This window comes from Mesoplodon densirostris, chromosome 16, assembly GCF_025265405.1.
Source record: "Mesoplodon densirostris isolate mMesDen1 chromosome 16, mMesDen1 primary haplotype, whole genome shotgun sequence".
Classification (NCBI taxonomy): domain Eukaryota; kingdom Metazoa; phylum Chordata; class Mammalia; order Artiodactyla; family Ziphiidae; genus Mesoplodon; species Mesoplodon densirostris.
Window position 1 is genome coordinate 84639456 of NC_082676.1, and position 19207 is coordinate 84658662.

The 19207-nt window shown below is 58.2% G+C and overlaps 1 protein-coding gene across 5 annotated transcripts in view; it reads left to right on the top strand.

Annotated features, from left to right (window-relative positions):
* FBXL18 (F-box and leucine rich repeat protein 18) overlaps positions 1 to 19207 on the top strand; it is a 39273-nt gene that overhangs the window by 3885 nt on the left and 16181 nt on the right. For 3 of the 5 annotated variants that reach the window (XR_009530141.1, XM_060078402.1, XM_060078403.1), the window contains exons 2-4: positions 2149 to 2364; positions 5985 to 7528; positions 15470 to 15688. Coding sequence is in view for 4 of the 5 variants with exons in the window: in XM_060078402.1 (XP_059934385.1) it covers positions 2149 to 2364; positions 5985 to 7528; positions 15470 to 15688 (1979 nt within the window). In the remaining variant the exon portion in view is untranslated. Of the gene's footprint in view, positions 1 to 2148; positions 2365 to 5725; positions 5808 to 5984; positions 7529 to 15469; positions 15689 to 19207 lie in introns of those variants that run through there. The other 2 variants (XM_060078405.1, XM_060078404.1) reach the window with 2 other exon arrangements.

Consider the following 19207-nt stretch of genomic DNA (forward strand, 5'->3'; position numbering starts at 1 on the left):
CTGGCCGCTGCCTCTCAGGCCGAAGGGAGAGTGGGAGGGGCCGATGCTGTGGAAAGTGTGGGCAGTAATCGGGGAGACCTTTCCCGTCCTGGCAAGGGCTCGGCCCGATGCAGAGGCTGGAGGGGTGTCGCAGTCAGAGCTCCCGGGAAACCCCTGGTGCCTGTGTGGGGTGTGCAGACAGGCCCTTCCTCCCTGGACTTAACGGTTGCCATGGCAGCAGCAGGGCTTTCCAAGCCTGGAGGCTTCCATCCATGCAAATATGTATGGAAAAAGAGTCAGGACCGAGGAGGTGGGGCTCGTAGACAGAGTCACTGGAAAAGGCAGTAGAAATAGCTCTGGATACTCTCCCTCCTGGGAGTGTCAGAGGCCCCCCGTCAGTGAGGACGTTTAAGGCAGGAGGGGCCCCTCAGGAGGTGTTGGGAAGATACAGGGATTCCTCCCCACCATGGGCTTTTCTTAGAGCATCCCAGTTCCTTTGGCCCTGATTTGGGGATTTCACAGCACACTGACATAGGTTTATCTCCTCTTTGTCTTGGTTGTACAGGCACTGGTCAGTAAGACGGGAAGCCCACATTAGGGCAGAAAACCTGTAGATATTTGCAAAAACAGAATGAAACAATATGTGTGGACATCTTACTGGAAATACCAACATGGATTTCTTTCCTTTTTTTCTTTTTTTTTTTCTTTTATTTATTTTATTTTTGGCTGTGTTGGGTCTTCATTGCTGTGCTCGGGCTTTCTCTAGTTGCGGTGAGCGGGGGCTACTCTTTGTTGCGGTGCATGGGCTTCTCATTGTGGTGGCTTCTTTTGTTGCAGAGCACGGTCTCTAGGTGCATGGGCTTCAGTAGTTGTGGCTCGCGGGCTCTAGATCTCAGGCTCAGTAGCTGTGGTGCACGGGCTTAGTTGCTCTGCAGCATGTGAAATCTTCCTGGACCAGGGCTCGAACCCGTGTCCCCTGCATTGGCAGGCGGATTCTCAACCACTGCGCCACCAGGGAAGCCCCCAACCTGGATTTCTAGCCAGGAAGTCTGATAAGTAGAGAGGAGTTGTGCCGTTCCTATCGTTTTTTTTTTTTTTTTTTTTTTTTTTTTTTTTGCGGTACGCGGGCCTCTCACTGTTGTGGCCTCTCCCATTGCCGAGCACAGGCTCCGGATGCGCAGGCTCAGCAGCCATGGCTCACGGGCCCAGCCACTCCGCGGCATGTGGGATCTTCCCGGACCGGTGCATGAACCCTTGTCCCCTGCATCGGCAGGCGGACTCTCAACCACTGCGCCACCAGGGAAGCCCCGTTCCTATCGTTTGTTACGAATCTTGAGATTTAAAAATGTCATTGGTCTGGTAGGTGCTGTTTCTTACTTATTAGGGCCTCATAGCTTCATTCTCTCATTTGACTCGTCCTTTCCCCGTCCAGCGCTGTCCTGAAGAGCGGATACACATGTCATACACATAATGGCAACTCATTACCCATCAGAGCAGCCCTGGGAGGTGAAGGCACTGTTGTTATCGGTGAAGACCAATTATCATTGTTTCTTGATGGCATTCACCTGACCAAGGATGGTTTTTTTTTTTTTTTTTTTTTTGCGGTATGCGGGCCTCTCACTGTTGTGGCCTCCCCCGTTGCGGAGCACAGGCTCCGGACGCGCAGGCTCCGGATGCACAGGCTCAGCAGCCATGGCTCACGGGCCCAGCCGCTCCGCGGCATATGGTATCCTCCCAGACCGGGGCACGAACCCGTATCCCCTGCATCGGCAGGCGGACTCTCAACCACTTGCGCCACCAGGGAGGCCCCCCCAAGGATGTTTTACGAATACAGCCTGCCATTTGGGGCAGAGTGGGGTGGGGGCGGAATAGCAGCTTTTACAAATGGACAACCTCGGCTGATGGTCATGAGTTGAGTTGGAAACCTGCCAGACTTGGCTGGAGACCTTCAGTAGGAAAAATCTCTCTTAAATTTCAAACCTGTTACTTTTGAAGAGCGATCCTGGTGTGCAGGTTGAAAGGGGCTTTCGGAGAATGTTGGGGACTCTTTGCTCTGCAGTTAAGATGTTTGGTAACAGCCTCTTCTTCCCCATGGACTGTGGTGAAGGCTTCCCTTGCCTGAGGGCCACCCTGGGGGATCCCATGGAATTTGGTGCCCCTTGTTTTCAGGACACATCCAACGACGGTGATGCACCCCCTGCAGCAGCCGCGGTGGCAGATGGTGCCCACCTCCTGGGCTTCTCTGATGAGATCCTCCTGCACATCCTGAGCCACGTCCCCAGCATAGACTTGATTCTGAACGTCCGGCGCACCTGCCGGAAGCTCGCAGCGCTGTGCCTGGACAAGAGCCTCACCCACACGGTGCTGCTGCAGAAGGACTATGAGGTGAGGGGCTTGGGGGTGGCGCTTGGCATGCGGGGGGCAGAGATGGGGAACGACCGAGGTGCCTGACTGAGGCCCCGCACAGCCTGGCAGTGGTGGGGCACTTGCAAGGATGACACGGCAAAAGCCAGGGGCCCAAAAGTGCAGGTAGTGTGCCATCTGGGCCAGGGCACAGGTAGACCAGGCGCTCTTCTGGCAGGGTCTTGGGCCTTGGCACTGGGCCAGGAGGGAGACTGACTCCCTGGTAGATAGGTACCCAGGAGTGGACGTGCAGGCCCACTGTCAGTGTTGGGCTTTCCTGTGGAGTTAAGCTCAGTTGGAGGCACCACCTCTCGCCACCAGCAGCATCGAGAGTTCTGGATGCTCTGTATCCTCGGCAACACTTGGTGTTGTCAGTCTTTTCAGTTTAGCCATTCTGATGCATGGGGGTGGTTTCTCATTCTAGTTTTAACTTGTATTCCCTGGTGGAGGATGCTGTCGATTATGCTTTCATCAGGTGCACGGGCCATTTGTATATCTTCTCAGAAGTGTCTGTGCAAGGCTTTTGCCTGTTCATTATTGTCTATCTTTTTCTTAGTGAGTTTTGGGCGTTCCGTATATATTCTGGTACAAGTCCTTTGTGGGATGTGTTGTGAATGTTTTCTCTTATAGTCTGTGGCTTGCCGTTTCATTTTGATTAATAGTGTCTTTTGAAGAGTGTAAGTTTTTAATTTTGGTGAGGTCCAATTTATTGAATTTTTGAGTTCATGCTTTTTGTATTCCGTTGAAGAAATCTTTGTGAAACCTGAGGTCATGAAGATTTTCTCCTATGTTGTCTTCTTTCTTCTTTTTTTTTTTTAACTTTTAAAAAAAATTTAGGGGGCTTCCTGGTGGCACAGTGGTTGAGAGTCCGCCTGCCGATACAGGGGACACGGGTTCGTGCCCCGGTCTGGGAAGATCCCACATGCCGCGGAGCGGCTGGGCCCGTGAGCCATGGCCGCTGAGCCTGCGCGTCCGGAGCCTGTGCTCTGCAACAGGAGAGGCCACAACAGTGAGAGGCCCGCGTGCTGCAAAAAAAAAAAAAATTAATTTTTTTTTTGGCTGTGTTGGGTGTTTGTTGCTGCACGTGGGCTTTTCTCTAGTTGCGGCGAGCGGGGGCTACTCTTCATTGTGGTGCACAGGCTTCTCTTGTTGCGGAGCACAGGCTCTAGGCGCATGGGCTTCAGTAGTTGTGGCATGCGGGCTCAGTAGTTGTGGCTCACGGGCTCTAGAGCTCATGGTCAGTAGTTGTGGCACACGGGCTTAGTTGCTCCACGGCATGTGAGATCTTCCCAGACCAGGGCTCGAACCCGTATCCTCTGCACTGGCAGGCGGATTCCTAACCACTGCGCCACCAGGGAAGCCCCTCTATCTATTTTTTTAATAGGGTTGTTTCTTTGCTATTGAGTTGTATGAGTTCTCTGTATATTTTGGATATTAACCCCTTATCAGGTATATGATTTGCAAATATCTTTTCCCATTTAATAGGCTGCCTTTCATTTTGTTGATGGTTCCCTCTGCTGTGCAGAAGCTTCTCAGGTGATGTAGTTCCTCTTGTTTCTTTTTGCTTCTGTTTTTGGTGTCAGATTTCAAAAAATCATCACTAAGACTGATGTCAAGGAGCTTCTTGCTACTTATATTTCCTTCTAGGAGCTTTATGGTTCCTGGTCTTACGTTCAAGTGTTTAATCCATTTTGGGTTAATTTTGGTGTATGGTGTGGGATAGTGGTCCAGTTTCATTCTTTCGCCTGTGGCTGTCCAGTATTCCCAGCACCCTTCTATGTTGTCTTATAGAAGTTTATAGTTTGAGATCTCATGGCAGGTCTGTGATCCTTTTGTGTTCATCTCCACATAGGCTGTGAGGTCAGGGTGAGGCCCCCTGCTCTGCACACAGCTATTCACGCCTCCCACCACTATTTACTGCAAAGGTTATCCTATCCTCGCCGAATTGCCTGCAGCCTGGAAAATCAGTGGATGACCTGTTTTAAAGATAAACAGAGGCCTTGCCCTTAACTCAAATTTTAGGGGACCTGGAGGGGCTCCTCCTGTTGTTGCTGGCTGGGCAGTGATGCCTTTGGAACCCAGAATGAGGCCCCTTAGAGCTCAGCCTCCTTCTGTGGGAGCGCTGTGCTCCTCCCTTACGGAGAGCTGAGCTTACTCCCCAAAGCGCTGAGGTCAGGCTTCCTGCCCACGAGGGTTCTTTACTGTAGAGGAGGGGCAGGTGCACAGTCTGTCTGGAGCGTTTGGAATGTGTGTCCTTCGTCTGCACAGTTGTGTGTGTGTACATTTGCTGTAGAGAAGTGATCATGTGCACAAGCCTTATGTGCATGGATGCTCGGTGCTGTGTTGTCCGAAGCCCTCGGTGGCCACTGGGCCACCGACGGGACATACTGTGGCTCCCTAGGCCGTCCAGGCCAGGTTTTTGAGGAACATTTAATGACATGAAAGTGCATGTGACGTAAAGGGAAGCGACAGCCGAAGAACGCTTCCAGGGCGTGATTCCACGATGTGATTTCAAAACCCCCCACCTAGCGTGAAACTTCCCATCCTAACCACTTTTTTTTTTGTTTTTTGGATGTGTTAGGTCTTCGTTGCTGTGTGCGGCCTTCTCATCGTAGTGGCTTCTCTTGTTGCGGAGCACAGGCTCTAGGTGCGCAGGCTTCAGTAGTTGTGGTGCATGGGCTCTAGAGCGCAGGCTCAGTAGTTGTGGCGCACGGGCTTAGTTGCTCCGCGGCATGTGGGATCTTCCCGGACCAGGGCTCTAACCTGTGTCCTCTGCACTGGCAGGCGGATTCCTAACCACTGCGCCACCAGGGAAGTCCCCTAACCACTTTTAAGTGTACGGTTCCGTCAGCCCTAAGTACATTCACGGTGTTACGCAACCAGCATCACTCTTTCCGAAACTTTCTTATCGCCTTAAACAGAAACTCTGGAACTATTAAGCAATAGCTCCCATTTCCCCTTTGCCCAGGCCTCTGGTAACCTCTATTCTACTTTCTCTTTCTGGTTTTGCCTGTTCTGGATCCTTCATATAAGTGGGATCATACAACATGTGATCTTTCTGACTGGCTTCTTTGGGCATCGTGTCCTCAGGGTTCACTCATGCTGTCGCAGCATCAGGATCTCCTTCCTCTCCCTGCCGAGTAGAATTCCACTGCATGGATGGACCCCATTGCCTTTATCTGTTCATCCGTCGATGGACGGCTGGGTTGTTGCCACCTTCCGGTTGTTGTGAACGGTTCTCCGTGCACATGGGTGTGCAGGAGTCCGAGTCCCCGCTTTCAGTCCCCTTGGGTGCACACCTGGCTGTGGAATGGGGGGTCACGTGGTAGCTCTGTTTCGCTTTTGGAGGAGCCACCAGACTCTTCCACAGGGGCTGCCTCATTTTCCATTCCCACCTGGCCGAGGCTCCTGACTGTCGGTGGAAGGTAAGCGTGCGGGGAGGGACGAGGCGCCAGCCCTGCGCTCACTGTCCCTCCTCAGCTGGAGCGGGGCCTCTGCCGGGCCCCCCGCGGCTGTCACGGGGGTGGGCGCGGTCTGGGGGGTGAGGGTGGAGGAGACGCCGGTGCCTGCAGCCCCTCTCTCCCCACTCCGCCCCGCCGCAGGCCAGCGAGGACAAGGTGAAGCAGCTGGTGACGGAGATCGGCTGGGAGATCCAGCAGCTCAGCATGGCCGGCTGCTACTGGCTGTCGGGCAGCACGGTGGAGCACGTGGCCCGCTGCCGCGGCCTGGTGAAGGTGAACCTCTCGGGCTGCCACCTGACCTCCCTGCGCCTCTCCAAGGTTCTGTCGGCCCTGCAGTGCCTGCGCTCCCTGGCCATCGACGTGAGCCCCGGCTTCGACGCCAGCCAGCTGAGCGGTGAGTGCAAGGCCACGCTGAGCCGTGTGCGGGAGCTCAAGCAGACGCTGTACACGCCCTCGTACGGCGTGGTGCCCTGCTGCACCAGCCTCGAGAAGCTGCTGCTGTACTTCGAGATCCTGGACCGCACGCGCGAGGGCGCCGTGCTCTCGGGCCAGCTGATGGTGGGCCAGAGCAACGTGCCGCGCTACCAGCACCTGCGCGTCTTCTACGCCCGCCTGGCCCCCGGCTACATCAACCAGGAGGTGGTGCGCCTTTACCTGGCTGTGCTCAGCGACCGCACGCCCGAGAACCTGCACGCCTTCCTCATCTCCGTGCCCGGCAGCTTTGCCGAGAGTGGGGCCACCAAGAACCTCCTGGAGTCCATGGCCCGCAACGTGGCGCTGGACGCGCTGCAGCTGCCCAAGTCCTGGCTCAACGGCTCGGCCCTCCTCCAGCACATGAAGTTCAGCAGCCCCTTCTACTTCAGCTTCAGCCGCTGTGCCCTGTCCGGCGGCCACCTGATCCGGCGCGTCATTGACGGCGGCAGGGACCTCCGGAGCCTGGCCGGCCTGAACCTCAGCGGCTGTGCGCACTGCCTGGCACCCGACTCCCTGCTGCGCAAGGCGGAGGACGACATCGACAGTGGCATCCTGGAGACGCTGGTGGCGGCCTGCGGCAACCTGCGGCACCTCAACCTCTCGGCTGCCCACCATCACAGCCCCGAGGGCCCCGGCCGGCACCTGTGCCAGCTGCTGGCCCGGCTCTGCCACCTGCGCTCCCTGTCGCTGCCCGTCTGCGCCGTCGCTGACTCGGCGCCGCGGGCCGACCGCGCGCCTGTCCAGCCCGCCACACACGCCGTGCCCCGCGGCTTCGGCAAGAAGGTCCGCATCGGCGTGCCGTCTGGCCCCGACCCTTTCTCTGGGCAGGCGGGCCCCCCGCCGTCCTCTGTGTTCTGGTCGCTGCTGAAGAGCGTGCCCTTCCTGGACCGCCTCGAGCTGATCGGGTCCAACTTCTCGTCTGCCATGCCGCGCAACGAGCCAGCCATCCGCAACTCGCTCCCCCCCTGCGGCCGGGCGCAGAGCGTGGGGGACTTGGAGGTGGCCGCCATCGGCCAGCTGGCCTTCCTGAGGCACCTGACGCTGGCCCAGCTGCCCAGCATCCTGACAGGCTCCGGGCTGGTCAGCATCGGCCTCCACTGCCAGCAGCTCCAGTCCCTCTCCCTGGCCCACCTGGGCACGATGGGCAAGGTGGCCTACACGTCGGCCCTCTCGGACATGCTGAAGCACTGCAGGCGGCTCAAGGACCTCAGGTGAGGGCACCCGGCCGTCCCTCCGTGGCCTCTGCTGGCCCTTTGGAGGCCTTAGGGGCGCGGAGGGGGAGCGAGGCGCACGGCCTTTTGCTCGGCAGATGTTGGCGTACCCGCTGCGCACCTGCTGAGGCGAGCGGGGTGCAGGCCTGTCCTCTGGGGGCTGAGAGTCTTAGGGTGCTGACAAGGGGCTGTGCGCAGTGGTGGGGCACGGGGGCTCAGGAAGCGGCGGTTGGTGGCGCCCGGGGAGGGTGTGCAGGAGGCAGTGCCGCCCGCGCCTGGCACACCGTCCTCTCGTTGCCTGTGGCTGTTTCAGTGCCCGGGCTCTAGGATGCTGCTGCGTACGTGATCTTATTAATCCTCGTGCCCGTCCCACGAGGTGGACACAGTTCTTGCCAGATGACGGAGCTGGTAAGTGGGGGGCCAGGGGTGGAGCCTAGCTTTGCGACTCTTGAAGGGTGAGTCGGAGTCAGCCAGGAGATGCAGGCGCAAGGCTTTCCGGGAAAGAAGGCAGCGTGTGTAGAAGCCCCAGAGGCTTACAGACGAGCAGCGTGCTCAGAAGCCAGATGATTCTGATCGGGGGGCGCGGGGGCGTCAGGTGAGGCGAAGGTGCTGAAGGACTTCAGCCCGCAGAGGGAGGGGTCCGGGTTCCAGTTTGGAGAGGTCCCTCTGGCCTCCCACCTGGACTGGAGGGGCCAGGCCGGGGGAGGGGAGATGGAGAGGCGGGCTCAGAAGGGGGCCGCACGCTGTTGAGATGTGGTGGTGCCCGGAGTGGGACGGCTGGGCTGACCTGAGGGGCCGCCCCAGGAGAGTGCGGGGTGGTGGGACCCACGGACCTCGGCAGGGCTTCCCCTACCCAGGCAGTTGTTGGAGGGCCACTGGCGATTTCCCGGGCCCTGATGCGGAATGATCCCTGGCGACTCATGCTGTAGGGTTAAGGCTGTTCTTGTGAGGGCCCGGCATTTAGAGGGTCAGCCTTTGTTAACCTGAGCCAGATTTGAAAATGTCTACAGATCTGATCTTGAAAAACTGCAGTTTCCTAAACATCGTCGTGGCCTCAGGCCTCAGCTCTTCGAGGGCTTCGGGTGAGGGAGGGAGTGGCCGCCGGGCTTGGTCTCCGTGAGGCTGGAGCTGGTGGGGCAGCCGGGTGAGGGCGGCATCGGGGCACAGGGACGCGCGCGTGTCGTCATCGCCGCACCAGTGAGCACTCACTGTGTGTCTTCGCTGCGGGCCGGGCACCAGGCTGGGGGCTCTCTGGCGCTGTCTGGCTTGATCCCCTCACTGGGCGCTTCGTCGTTCCTGCTTCATGGAGAGGCAGCGGACGCCTGAGGGAGGAGCTGAGGTCCACCCGGGTCGTCGAAGTCCAGAGCTCGACCTGGGCCCCCGAGCCACACAAAACGGAGACAAGCGTGCCCTTTTCGGACCTCCACTCTCCCCCTAGAAGGCAGGAAATGAACCGGATTTGAGGTGGAGCTTTGCCGCCCCGGCCCTGGAGCCTCCCAGAGCTTCTCTGCCAGGCTGCCTGCTGCCCCCAGGGCAACACACGCTGCGGGCCCCCCGCCCAGTCCCTGTCAGCGTGAGGGCTGGGGCCCGGGGTCCAAGCCTGGCCTTCCACGTGGCTTGGCCCCCTCCTGCCCTGTGGGGCGGGGCGCCACCTGTGAGTGAGTGGGGAGGGGCCCTGGCCGCAGCCCCTGGCCCTCACCCTGCACAGAGTGAGCCTGGGCTGACACCTCAGGCGGTGCTGTCCCTCTTGCCCAGATCGCTCTCAGCCCCCTCTTTTCACTGGTTCATCTCCATTCAGTGCCTCCTCCCACCTTGTCCCCTCCCGTGCCTTCACTGTCACGTCAGTGGCCTTTCCAGAAGGACTGTTGTGAAGTGAGTGGTCAGTGGGCCATGCGTAACTTGAAGCTGCAGGTGGACCACAAAATACGTCCAACCAACGAAAAACCACCAGGTCTGCTGTCCTGTTGCCCTGTTGGATTCTCGTGATCAGGAACTGAATGTCCCTTAGTTCGGGGAGCCTGAGGGAGCACTTGAGTTCTAATTTAACTGAACTCAGAGCCAGGGTGTTTCTGGATCTGTCATTTTTGTCCTCAGTGTTCTGGCTTTCTTGCTACCCTCTTAACCTGGCGCCTTTTCTGACCACGCTGTGGTCAAGCCACGTGCTCGTTATTGAGGAGTGTTTGATCCAAAGAGAAATCAGTGAAAGTAAAGTCAAGTCATACATTCACGTGGTTTAAAAAGTCATGGGACTTCCCCGGTGGTCCGAACTAAGATCCCACGTGCCTGCGCAATGCGGCCAAAAAAATAAAAATAAGATAAAATAAAAAGTCACAGTGCTTCAAGGCAGGTAATGAAAGCTGGCCTTCTCTCTCCAACGTCCTTTCTCCCTCATGTCCACAGTGTCCTATTTTTTTTTTTTTTTTTTTTTTTCTTTTTTTGCGGTATGTGGGCCTCTCACTGTTGTGGCCTCTCCCGTTGCGGAGCACAGGCTCCGGATGCGCAGGCCCAGCGGCCATGGCTCACGGGCCCAGCCGCTCCGCGGCATATGGGATCCTCCCAGACCGGGGCACGAACCCGTATCCCCTGCATCGGCAGGCGGACTCTTAACCACTGCGCCACCAGGGACGCCCCCACAGTATCCTATTTTTAAATTAATTAATTAATTAATTAATTAGGGCTGCATTGGGTCTTTGTTGCTGTGCACGGGCTTTCTTTCTAGTTGCGGCGAGCGGGGGCTACTCTTCATCGCGGTGTGCAGGCTTCTCATTGCGGTGGCTTCTCTTGTTGCGGAGCACGGGCTCTAAGCACGCGGGCTTCAGTAGTTGTGGCTCGCGGGCTCTAGAGCGCAAGCTCAGTAGTTGTGACACATGGGCTTAGTTGTACCATGGCATGTGAGATCTTCCCGGACCAGGGCTCAAACCCGTGTCCCCTGCATTGGCAGGTGGATTCTTAACCACTGCACCACCAGGGAAGTCCCACAGTGTCATATCAAATGTCTGCTGCCTACAGGGTCACCTGGAGACGGCAGGTGCTCCCAGCTCACCCGGGCTGCTGGGTTCCCTGCACGAGGCCTGTGCTTGGCCTCTTCAGGGCTGCTGTGCCTGGAGGAGTGGGGAGTGGGCGTGGCGTCCAAGCTGGTCCCATGTCCCTGTGTGTCCTCGTCCAGGAGATAGACCCTAGCCTTGGGTGGAGGCAGGCAGGACCCACGGCAGGGGCCTCAGAGTCAGAAGGCCTGGGTGGACCTTGGGCTCTCTGTGCCCAGGTCCTTGTTCTTTAAAGTGGGGCTGTTCAGACCAAAGGGATTCATCCTTATAAGACACTTAGAACAGGACTTGGCACTTATAATACGTGTTATGGTTCTTCATCCATTCAACAAATACATGAGCACCTCTTATGTCAGGCACTGTTCCAGGCACCCAGGACACTGAACAAAACAAAGATCCTTGTCCTTGGGGAGCTTACATTCTAGTGGGGAAAACAGACCAACAGTCAACGTAAGGAAGTGTACGGTGTATTAGACGGTAACCAATGCCGGGGAGAAGCAGCAGAGCAGGGCGAGGGGTGCCTGGGTGCAGGGGTGGCATTTGGGGTACATTTCATGAAGGAGGTGAGCTCTGAGCAGAGGACTCAGGGAGATGAGTTAGAAAGCAGAACCTGGGGGAAGAGTGCTGCGGACCAGGCAGGTAGAGTCACATCAGCCAGTACGGCGTCCACGACCCACAGGATGACTTATATTTACATGAACTAAAATGAGATAAAACCAAGCATCGAGTTCCTTGGTGGCATCAGCCACGTCTCAGGTGCTTAGTAACCACGTGTGCTGGTGGCCACTGTGCTGGACAGAGCACATACAGACACTCCCCTCTGCCCAGAAGGTTCTGTTGGACAGAGCTGAGAGTGCAGGGCCTCGAGATGGGTGTGCCGGGGTCTCAGGAGCAGCCAGAATGGAAGCAGGGCAGGTCATGCTGCTGTGCCGAAAGTGGCCTGGGGGCAGCGGCAGGGCCACTGTCAGGGGCACGTCAGACATGCAGGGAGCAGCCAGGCGAAAGCGGGGGTTGGGGCACGGCCAGAAATAGCCAGGTTCTGACTTCACAGGGAATCTGCTGATTGATTGGGTGCATGGGATGGGTGCCGAGGCTAGGTGGGTCCAGGCGGTGCCAGGGCTTCTGGCCTGGGCCGTTGAGCTGACGTGGCTGCCATCGGCCGAGAGAGGAAGGCAGGGGTGAGGCTGCACACGTGTGGGCTGGAGAAGCCTGGACCCCCCCGCCCTCCCCCCAGCCCCCAGAGAGGAGGAGCCGTCTCCCAGGTCCGCCAGCTGGCGCTTGGACTGGAGAGACCGCCCAACAGGAACTGGTCAGGAGGATGAGGACTTGGTAGAAGAGACCAGGCAGGAGCTGTCTGGGAGAGAGGAGGCGGGGGTGGGGATGTTCTGGAAGCTGAAGGGAGAGACTGCCCTTTAGACTGCTGCAGACTGTGGCTGCCCCCATTGGCTTGTATTTGCACAGCCGCCACGTGCTCTCCCCGTGCTAACAGGTCTTTGACATTTTAACAACCTTGGGAGTGTCGATATTATTGTCCCATTTTGCAGATGAGGAAAGTGGGGCCCAGAAGGTTAATGAACCTGCTCAGGAGACACAGCTGGTCTGTGGGCAACTGGGAGCAGGTCCTGTCTCGTGGGGTCGCTGGATGTCAAATGGGGTAACCTGGCGTTTAGTGGTCACCAAGTGACTTCCAGGGCCTCGGACGTGATCCTTGTGGCCCAGAGCTTCCCCCGGGGCAGGGCCGTGCAAGCAGTGTGGGTTTTGTGGGCCGACCTGAGAACCTGACCGCCTCTCACGATGGGCTTTCTGTGCACGTGGCTGCTGAGGCCACACCTCATCGGAGCTGGGTACTGCCTGTTCAGAACAAGCACCAGTTTCTAGAACTTGGCCAAATGGCCGTGTTCCTCTGGATTCCTGCCTCTGTGGCAAGCAGAGCCCGGGGTGGGTGGAGGGAAAGGAGCAGATGGTGCCTGCCTGCCATGGGCAGGCACTGCAGAGGCTGTCACAGCGCTCCCAGGGCGGCCTCCCCGGACAGCTCCGCACTTCCCTGGTCGGCCTCCGCCGTCCCCACCAGCGAGGCCCATGAACTGCAGCTCTTTGCCCGCTGGGGCCAGGGCCGCTCCTGCGGGAACACGTCATCCCGCTGGGGCCTCGCAGGCTCTGGATTTGGCTCTGAATTTGTGGTGCACCTCGCCAACGGGAGGATGCCAAGCTGGGCAGAGCAGGGCACCTGATGAAGCCCTGCCTGGTGGAGAGGGGAAGGAAGAGCGTCACCCTGAGTCACCCGGGGCTGCCCCTGACCTCGGAACTGGGGCGGCGTCTGGGCGTAAGCGAGAGGGCTTCTTGGAGCCAGGCCCTGGAGGCTATGCCAGGGCCACCCTCCAGGCCTGAGCGCTGCTCGGAGGGGCGCCTGAGAGGTGGGCAGGCAGATGAGGGGCGGCCCGAGCGCCCGTCTGTGCCCACAGAGCCTCTCGGAGAGCAAGCATTGGAGGCCAGACCCCGAAGGAGGCCAGACCCTTCGAGGTTGGAAGGCTGGGGCCCAACCCCCCAGGGCGAAGCCAGTCACAGAGGCGCCCCTCCTCCTCTGCCCTGAGCAAAGACACTGCCCGTCACTCGTGTCAGGTTAGCTCTGCCAGCCCACCGCCCAGAGGAGCGGGGCACGGTGTGGACGTGCCAGCCTCGCCCACCCCACCAGGCCTGCCCACCCTGAGCACCCGTGACGGGGCTTCCTTCAGGGGGAGGAATCTGGAGTGGCTGGCATGCCGAAGAAAAATGTTCAAAAGCGTGGAGTACGCAGCTCCCTCTGTCTCTCCCCTCTCTGTCTGCTTGAGATCCCCAGCAGGTAGCGCAGACCCGCATCGCCACCTAGTGACCGAGGTGCCGCAGGCCTGTCCTTCCCGCCGCCCGCGGTCCAGCTTCCTCACTGCTCCAGGGACGTCTAGCGGATCAGGGCTTTTCGCCCCCCTCCAGTTTTCCCACTTTCAGGTCTGCACAGTATGCTTACCTTAGGATCTTTTAAAAAGATAGAACCAAATAATGTGTTCAGACATTTTCTTAAGAAACATAAGCTTCTCGGAACATTCACACCCATGGGCGAGATGTGCTCGCTTACTCTCTAGGCCCAGGGGCTTCAGGGGGCGTGGGTCCTTGGCTCACAGCCCTGAGAGGCCCGGCTCGCGGCTCCCTGACTTCTTCCCGGTTTCTTTAGGGATGAAATTCGTTCAGTGGCGTCCGGCGGGTGAGGCATCGCTGACCACTGCAGCCCTTGGGGAGCCTTTTCCCTGGTGTTTGTGCCTGAGCGGCCTTGCCCCGGGGGCTTCCTTCCTGCTGCACCCGGAACCCTCGACCGGGAGAGAATGTGAGGCTTTTCAGAATCATACCCCAGAGGGACCCGCGTTCCCCCCAGAGTTTTAGGAGCTTGCTAGAACTTCAGAGAGACCCACGGTCCCGGGCAAGACGCCGTGTTTGTGCAGGGAGTGATTTGTGCAGTGCCTGGACCTTGATGGTGGCCGGCCTCAGGGGACAGCGTCACCCCGGCCTGAGGCACTGTTCCCACAGCTCAGGCGCAGCCTGGCAGAGTACTGTCCTCCCGGGCCGGCCAGCTTGCTCGGAGGGCTGAGGCCCCACGTGGCTGGCACGATGTCCATCAGAGGCCTTCGTGGCTCCTTGAGAGAGAGCCTTGCCAGGTGCCCAGTGGCCACCCTTTAAAGCGTCCTCCTTTTCAGCCCTCGGGTTCAGACGTAGCCCCCGAACTGCAGTTTCCCACACACGTGCCCAGCTCTCCATCATCCGCGAAGCCCTTCTCCCGCCCGCGGCGGTGCCTGTGTGCCTTCTGCCTGCTTTGGGTGGACATCTCTGCCTGGCCTCTCCTGCTCGTGCCGCCAGCCTTGAAGCGGCTCTGGCCGGGTGACCAGGACTCCGCGCAGCAGTCAGAACGGTTTTAAAAGCGTTGAGTGAGGCCCGTACGTGTCTGAGAAGGACTGAGGTGCCGCTGAGTGCTGTAAAATAAGGACGGTTCCTGAGTCTGGTGCTGATATCCAGGGATAACCCTGGTTAATAGGTGTTCTTGTGGGAAGATTTTGGGTAAGCACGGTCCACTTTGACCTCTGTCCATGGGGCCGTCTTGGTCTTTCTGTGTGATATACCGTGAAACGATCTCCGTGCTCTGTTCATGCTCCAGCTCCCTCTCCCTGGCTTCTGTGCTAGTGTCCTGGGGCTGCCCTGACAAATGACCACCGACCGGGTGGCTTAAAACAACAGAGAGTCACCCTCTCATAGTTAAGAGGTCGGAAGTCCCCGGTCAAGGTGTCGGCAGGATGGTTCCTTCTGGAAGCTCTGGGTGGGGGCCTGTTCCAGGCCTGTCCCCTAGCTTCCGGCGGCCGCTGGCAGTGCGAGGTGTTCCTTGGCTTGTGGACGGGTCACTCCAGCCCCGAGCTCCCTGCGTGTTCCTGTGTTGCTGTGCCGTCACAAGGCGTCTAAGGAACCGGTCATTGGACCCACCCCAGTCCCATGTGACTTCATCTTAACTCAGTCTGCAAAGACCCTGCTTCCAAATAAGGCCACGCGTGCAGGTACCAAGGGTTAGGAATGCAAAGATCTTTTGGGGGACACGATTCAATTGCCACGCGCTCTTCTGGGTCTGTAGGTGCACCGAACAGTCAGAGCAGCGAACGAAGCAACTTGACTGGGTCTGTGGGCACCTGGTTGCATCGGGCCTGGAGGGTCTCCCCAGATCAGGATCACCAAGGGGGACCCCAGGGGTCTGAGTCCTCACCCGACGCCCCTGGGGGCTGTGGTGTGGATGGGCCTGGGGACGGCCGGTCTGGGCCCTGGACCAGGAGCCCCGCTCGGCGTGCGTCCACGTCCGCGATCTCACGCCGTGCGTCCTCTCTCCCTGCAGGCTGGAGCAGCCCTACTTCAGCGCCAACGCCCAGTTCTTCCAGGCGCTGAGCCAGTGCTCCGCGTTGCAGCGCCTGTGCCTGGTGTCCCGCAGTGGCACCCTGCAGCCCGAGGCCGTGCTGGCCTTCATGGCGCGCTGCCTGCACGTGGTCGTGTGCCACCTGTTCACTGGCGAGTCGCTCAGCACGTGCCGGAGCCTGCAGCAGTCCCTCGTCCGCAGGTGAGTGTGCCTCGCGCGGGCTCGGGCGCCGTTCCCCCCTTGGCTTCCCCGGGGGCCCAGAGGTTGTTTCTCGGAGGTAGACAGTGCTGGGCGGTGATGGAGTGAACCCCCTCCCCCGGCCTTCTCTCTGCCCCGGGCTCAGCTTTCTGCGTAGTGGGAGCCCCCTCTCCCTCGAGCGTGACAGGACGCTCTTCACCAGCCAGCCCCCGCGTGTCCCCTGGCACAGTCGTCAGAGGCGGGAATGCGTGTGGTGCCGCCCGTCACCTGCGGCCCTCGGCATCCCGCCCGTTTCCCCGTCTCGTCCTTGTTCTGTGCAGGACTCGCTTCAGAGCCCTCTCCATGCCTGGTCTCCTCGGCCTTCTAGGCTGTGACAGGCGCAGCCTTGCCCTGGCTTCCGTGACCTTGACACTTGGAGGGCACTGGCCAGGTGTCCGCGTTTCTGTTGAAAACAGCGCGTTCATCCTGCGCCTCTGATTCCAACCCTGCGTCACAGGGCGCATCACACTTTGCCTCCTTCTTTCCTCAAAGCCTGTCCCTTCAGCAGCACATGGCCTGGCTCTCCGTTCCCTGAGCTGTGTTTGCTGATTTGTCCCGTCCCCCCCGGTGTGTGCGTGGGGCAGCTGCACTGCTCCTGGGGGGTGGCACCCAGGTCGCCCCATCACACACCGTCTTCGAGTGACCTGGGGCCGGCCTCTTCCCGTCTCCCTCAGCCTGGCCATGTCCCTCGCTCCCACTGCCTCGGATTCCACTTTGTGTTCACCCCACGTCCTGCGTGGCTTGCTGCCTTGTTTTTCTGGTGTTCGAAGCCTTACTGAAGTCGGAGGGTCAGAGCTCTGTGTGAGGGCCGCCCCTCAGCCTCCTCCTGTTCCCACCCCCCTGCATTGTCCCTCCCCCCGCCCCCGGCCCCGTACCCAGAGACAAGTGTTCCCGGTTCTCAGTTACCCTTCCTAGGTTTCTTTTTAGGATTAGCAGGTACACAAATGTTTTCCCGATCTCCTTCTTTCTTATACTCAATTTGCTTTTTCACTTAATAATATATCTTGGAAATCGCTCATTCTCAGTTCATCCAGCTCTTGCTCATTCTTTTTACAGCTCTGCATTAAAAAAAAATTCGGTAAAGTACGCATAACAAAATTTACCATTTTAACTGTTTTGTTTTTTTCCATTTTAAGTGTTTTCACCATATTCCGGACTGAAACTCTGTCCCCATTAAACATTAACCCCCCTCCCCCTCCCCCAGCCCCTGGCGCCCACCCTTCTAGTTCCTATCTCTACTCCAGGGACCTCCTATAAGTATAACCATATAGCGTTTGTCCTTTGCGACTGGCTTTTTCTGTATTGCTTTTGACATTTGAGAGACTTAAAAGATAGAAATAAAGGATCATCATATATTGATGAAAATAAAGCCACTTTGGCTCTCTGAACCTCCGGTATGAGTTCACTTTTTAAATTTTAGAAATCCATCCAAGTGTCCATGAGAAGCACAGTGTTTTGTTTCCCTGTGTTCCCAGCGCCCCTGAATGTGTAACGTTGCATCTGGGGGTGCAGCCCGTGTTGTCCACCCAACGTTGTTTTGAGACCTGCCATGCGTGGCTCCCGTGGAGCTAGCGTGTTCCTGCTAAATGCTGTGTGTGGCAGCCCCCCAAGCGGATTCGTCACGCTGTGTGTCTGTTCTTTTGAGGGAGATCCTGGTTGTTTTGTTTCTCTGCTCTAGTGAATATCCTCGTGCGGGCTTTCCTGGGTGCAGCTGCGCAGGCCCCTAGAAGCGGCATCGCGGGGTGTGTTCGGGAGATTGCCCAGTTGCTTGCTCTCCAGGACGGTTCTCCTCAGCCCGGCTTCCCTGTGGGTGTGAGAGTTCTTGGCCCACGTCCTTCCGGGGCTACTGGGTGAGCGTGTCCTGCCGTGTGAGCTTGCGTCGCGTCTGTTTCCAAGGAGCATCGTTTGATGTGCTAATTGCCCGGTATCGTCTCTGTCTCCTCGTTTGTGATCATCTCTTCACATCCCTTGGGGACTCTACTGTGGGGTTCCTTTCGGGAGGGGGTGGAGGACTTGGGACCAGCGAGCCTGTGCTACGGCCACCTGTGCTGGCACCTGTCCTGGGCCCCCGGCCTCGAGTCCTGAGGCTGCTTCTGTCCTCCCGGCTTTCCCTGCCCACTGTGTTCACGGTTGATTCAGGTTACGGCTGGGGGTTTAATGACATCCCGCACTGGCCCCCTTACACCCTAAACTTCCTCTTAAATCTGCCCCTTGTCCTGTACCTTGGTCTGAGAACCGAGGTAGCAAAGCCTCTTGGTTTGTGTGCAAAATCCAGCTCCGTGGGCTTTGAGTGGTAGCTACGGGGAATCTCCCCGGCGACTGCCAGACGCGAACTTGACTGCTGCGTGTGCAGAAGGTTCAAAGACTTCCTGTAAACGCAGGTCCCGCTGGGTGTTCACTGAGCAAGTGGCCAGATACCTTTGGTCAAGTGAGTATTTACTGTCTGTCCAGCAGGAGGTGGTGACTTGGCTTTGCCTGAGGTTTGTAGGGAGGCAGTTAAGGGAGGTGGTGTCCGCAGGGTCCACTTGGGCGGGCTGCCCCGTGTTCTATGACTTCCCTCACCTGTGTGCCTCTGCAGTGCTCTGGAAGTGCTCCTGGTCCAAGGCGGCTTGAGTGAGGGCCGCTACTGTCAAGTGCAGAGGCCCTGGGATTTCTGAGCCTTCCAACTCACACTGGAGAAGTCGGGGAGGGGGTGGAACTTCAGTCTCAGAAAATTGACTTCAGTTCCCTGACATCAGGTCACTTAAACCTCTGTCTCAGGTTGACCTCAGATGACTCATCTGGAGTCAACCATCGTGAGGGCTGATGGCCGTGCGCCCGCTGGCCAGCTCTGCTGACGTCCTTTGAGATGCCAAGGTCTTTTTTTTCTTAATAAGAGGTGATGGTATGTTTTAAAGACCTTTTAATACACATCATCTAAAGTTTATTATTTTAGACGTTTCAAGGAGTGCAGTTCAGTGGCGTTGAGCACGTTCACAATGGGGCCTTTATTCCGCTTTGTTTCTGTGAACGGAGGCAGGTGTAACTCTGAGTTGCCTGTGTCTCCGCGCTTTGTTTGCATGTAGGGCAGCAGTTGCTCGGGTGGTTGTGGGGATTAAAAGGCAGAGGGTTTAAAGCAATTTTCCCTCCTTCCGGGGCAGCGCTCCCCGCCCTTGGCCCTCCGCCAGGGGCCTTTGCGGAAGGCGTGTGACCTTGCACCTGCTGCTGCCCGCACACCGGGCCCCGGCTTCCCCTAGTGGGTCCTGGAGTTTGATGGTTGGTCCAGCTAGAACTTAGATAAGTGCCCAGGATTGGAGTGCAGGCCTGGAGCGGCACTTCCTGGGGGGGATGTGACCTGAGCAGGTCGCTAGGGGCGTGAAGCGCTTAGAGCCTCTGGAGCGGAAATCCGCCCATGTCAGCAGCGTCCCTGGCGGAGCGCTGAGGGTGGCCGCCTCGTTGAGGCACGGCCTAGAGCGTTGCAGCTTTCCGTGTCCCTCGGGTGGC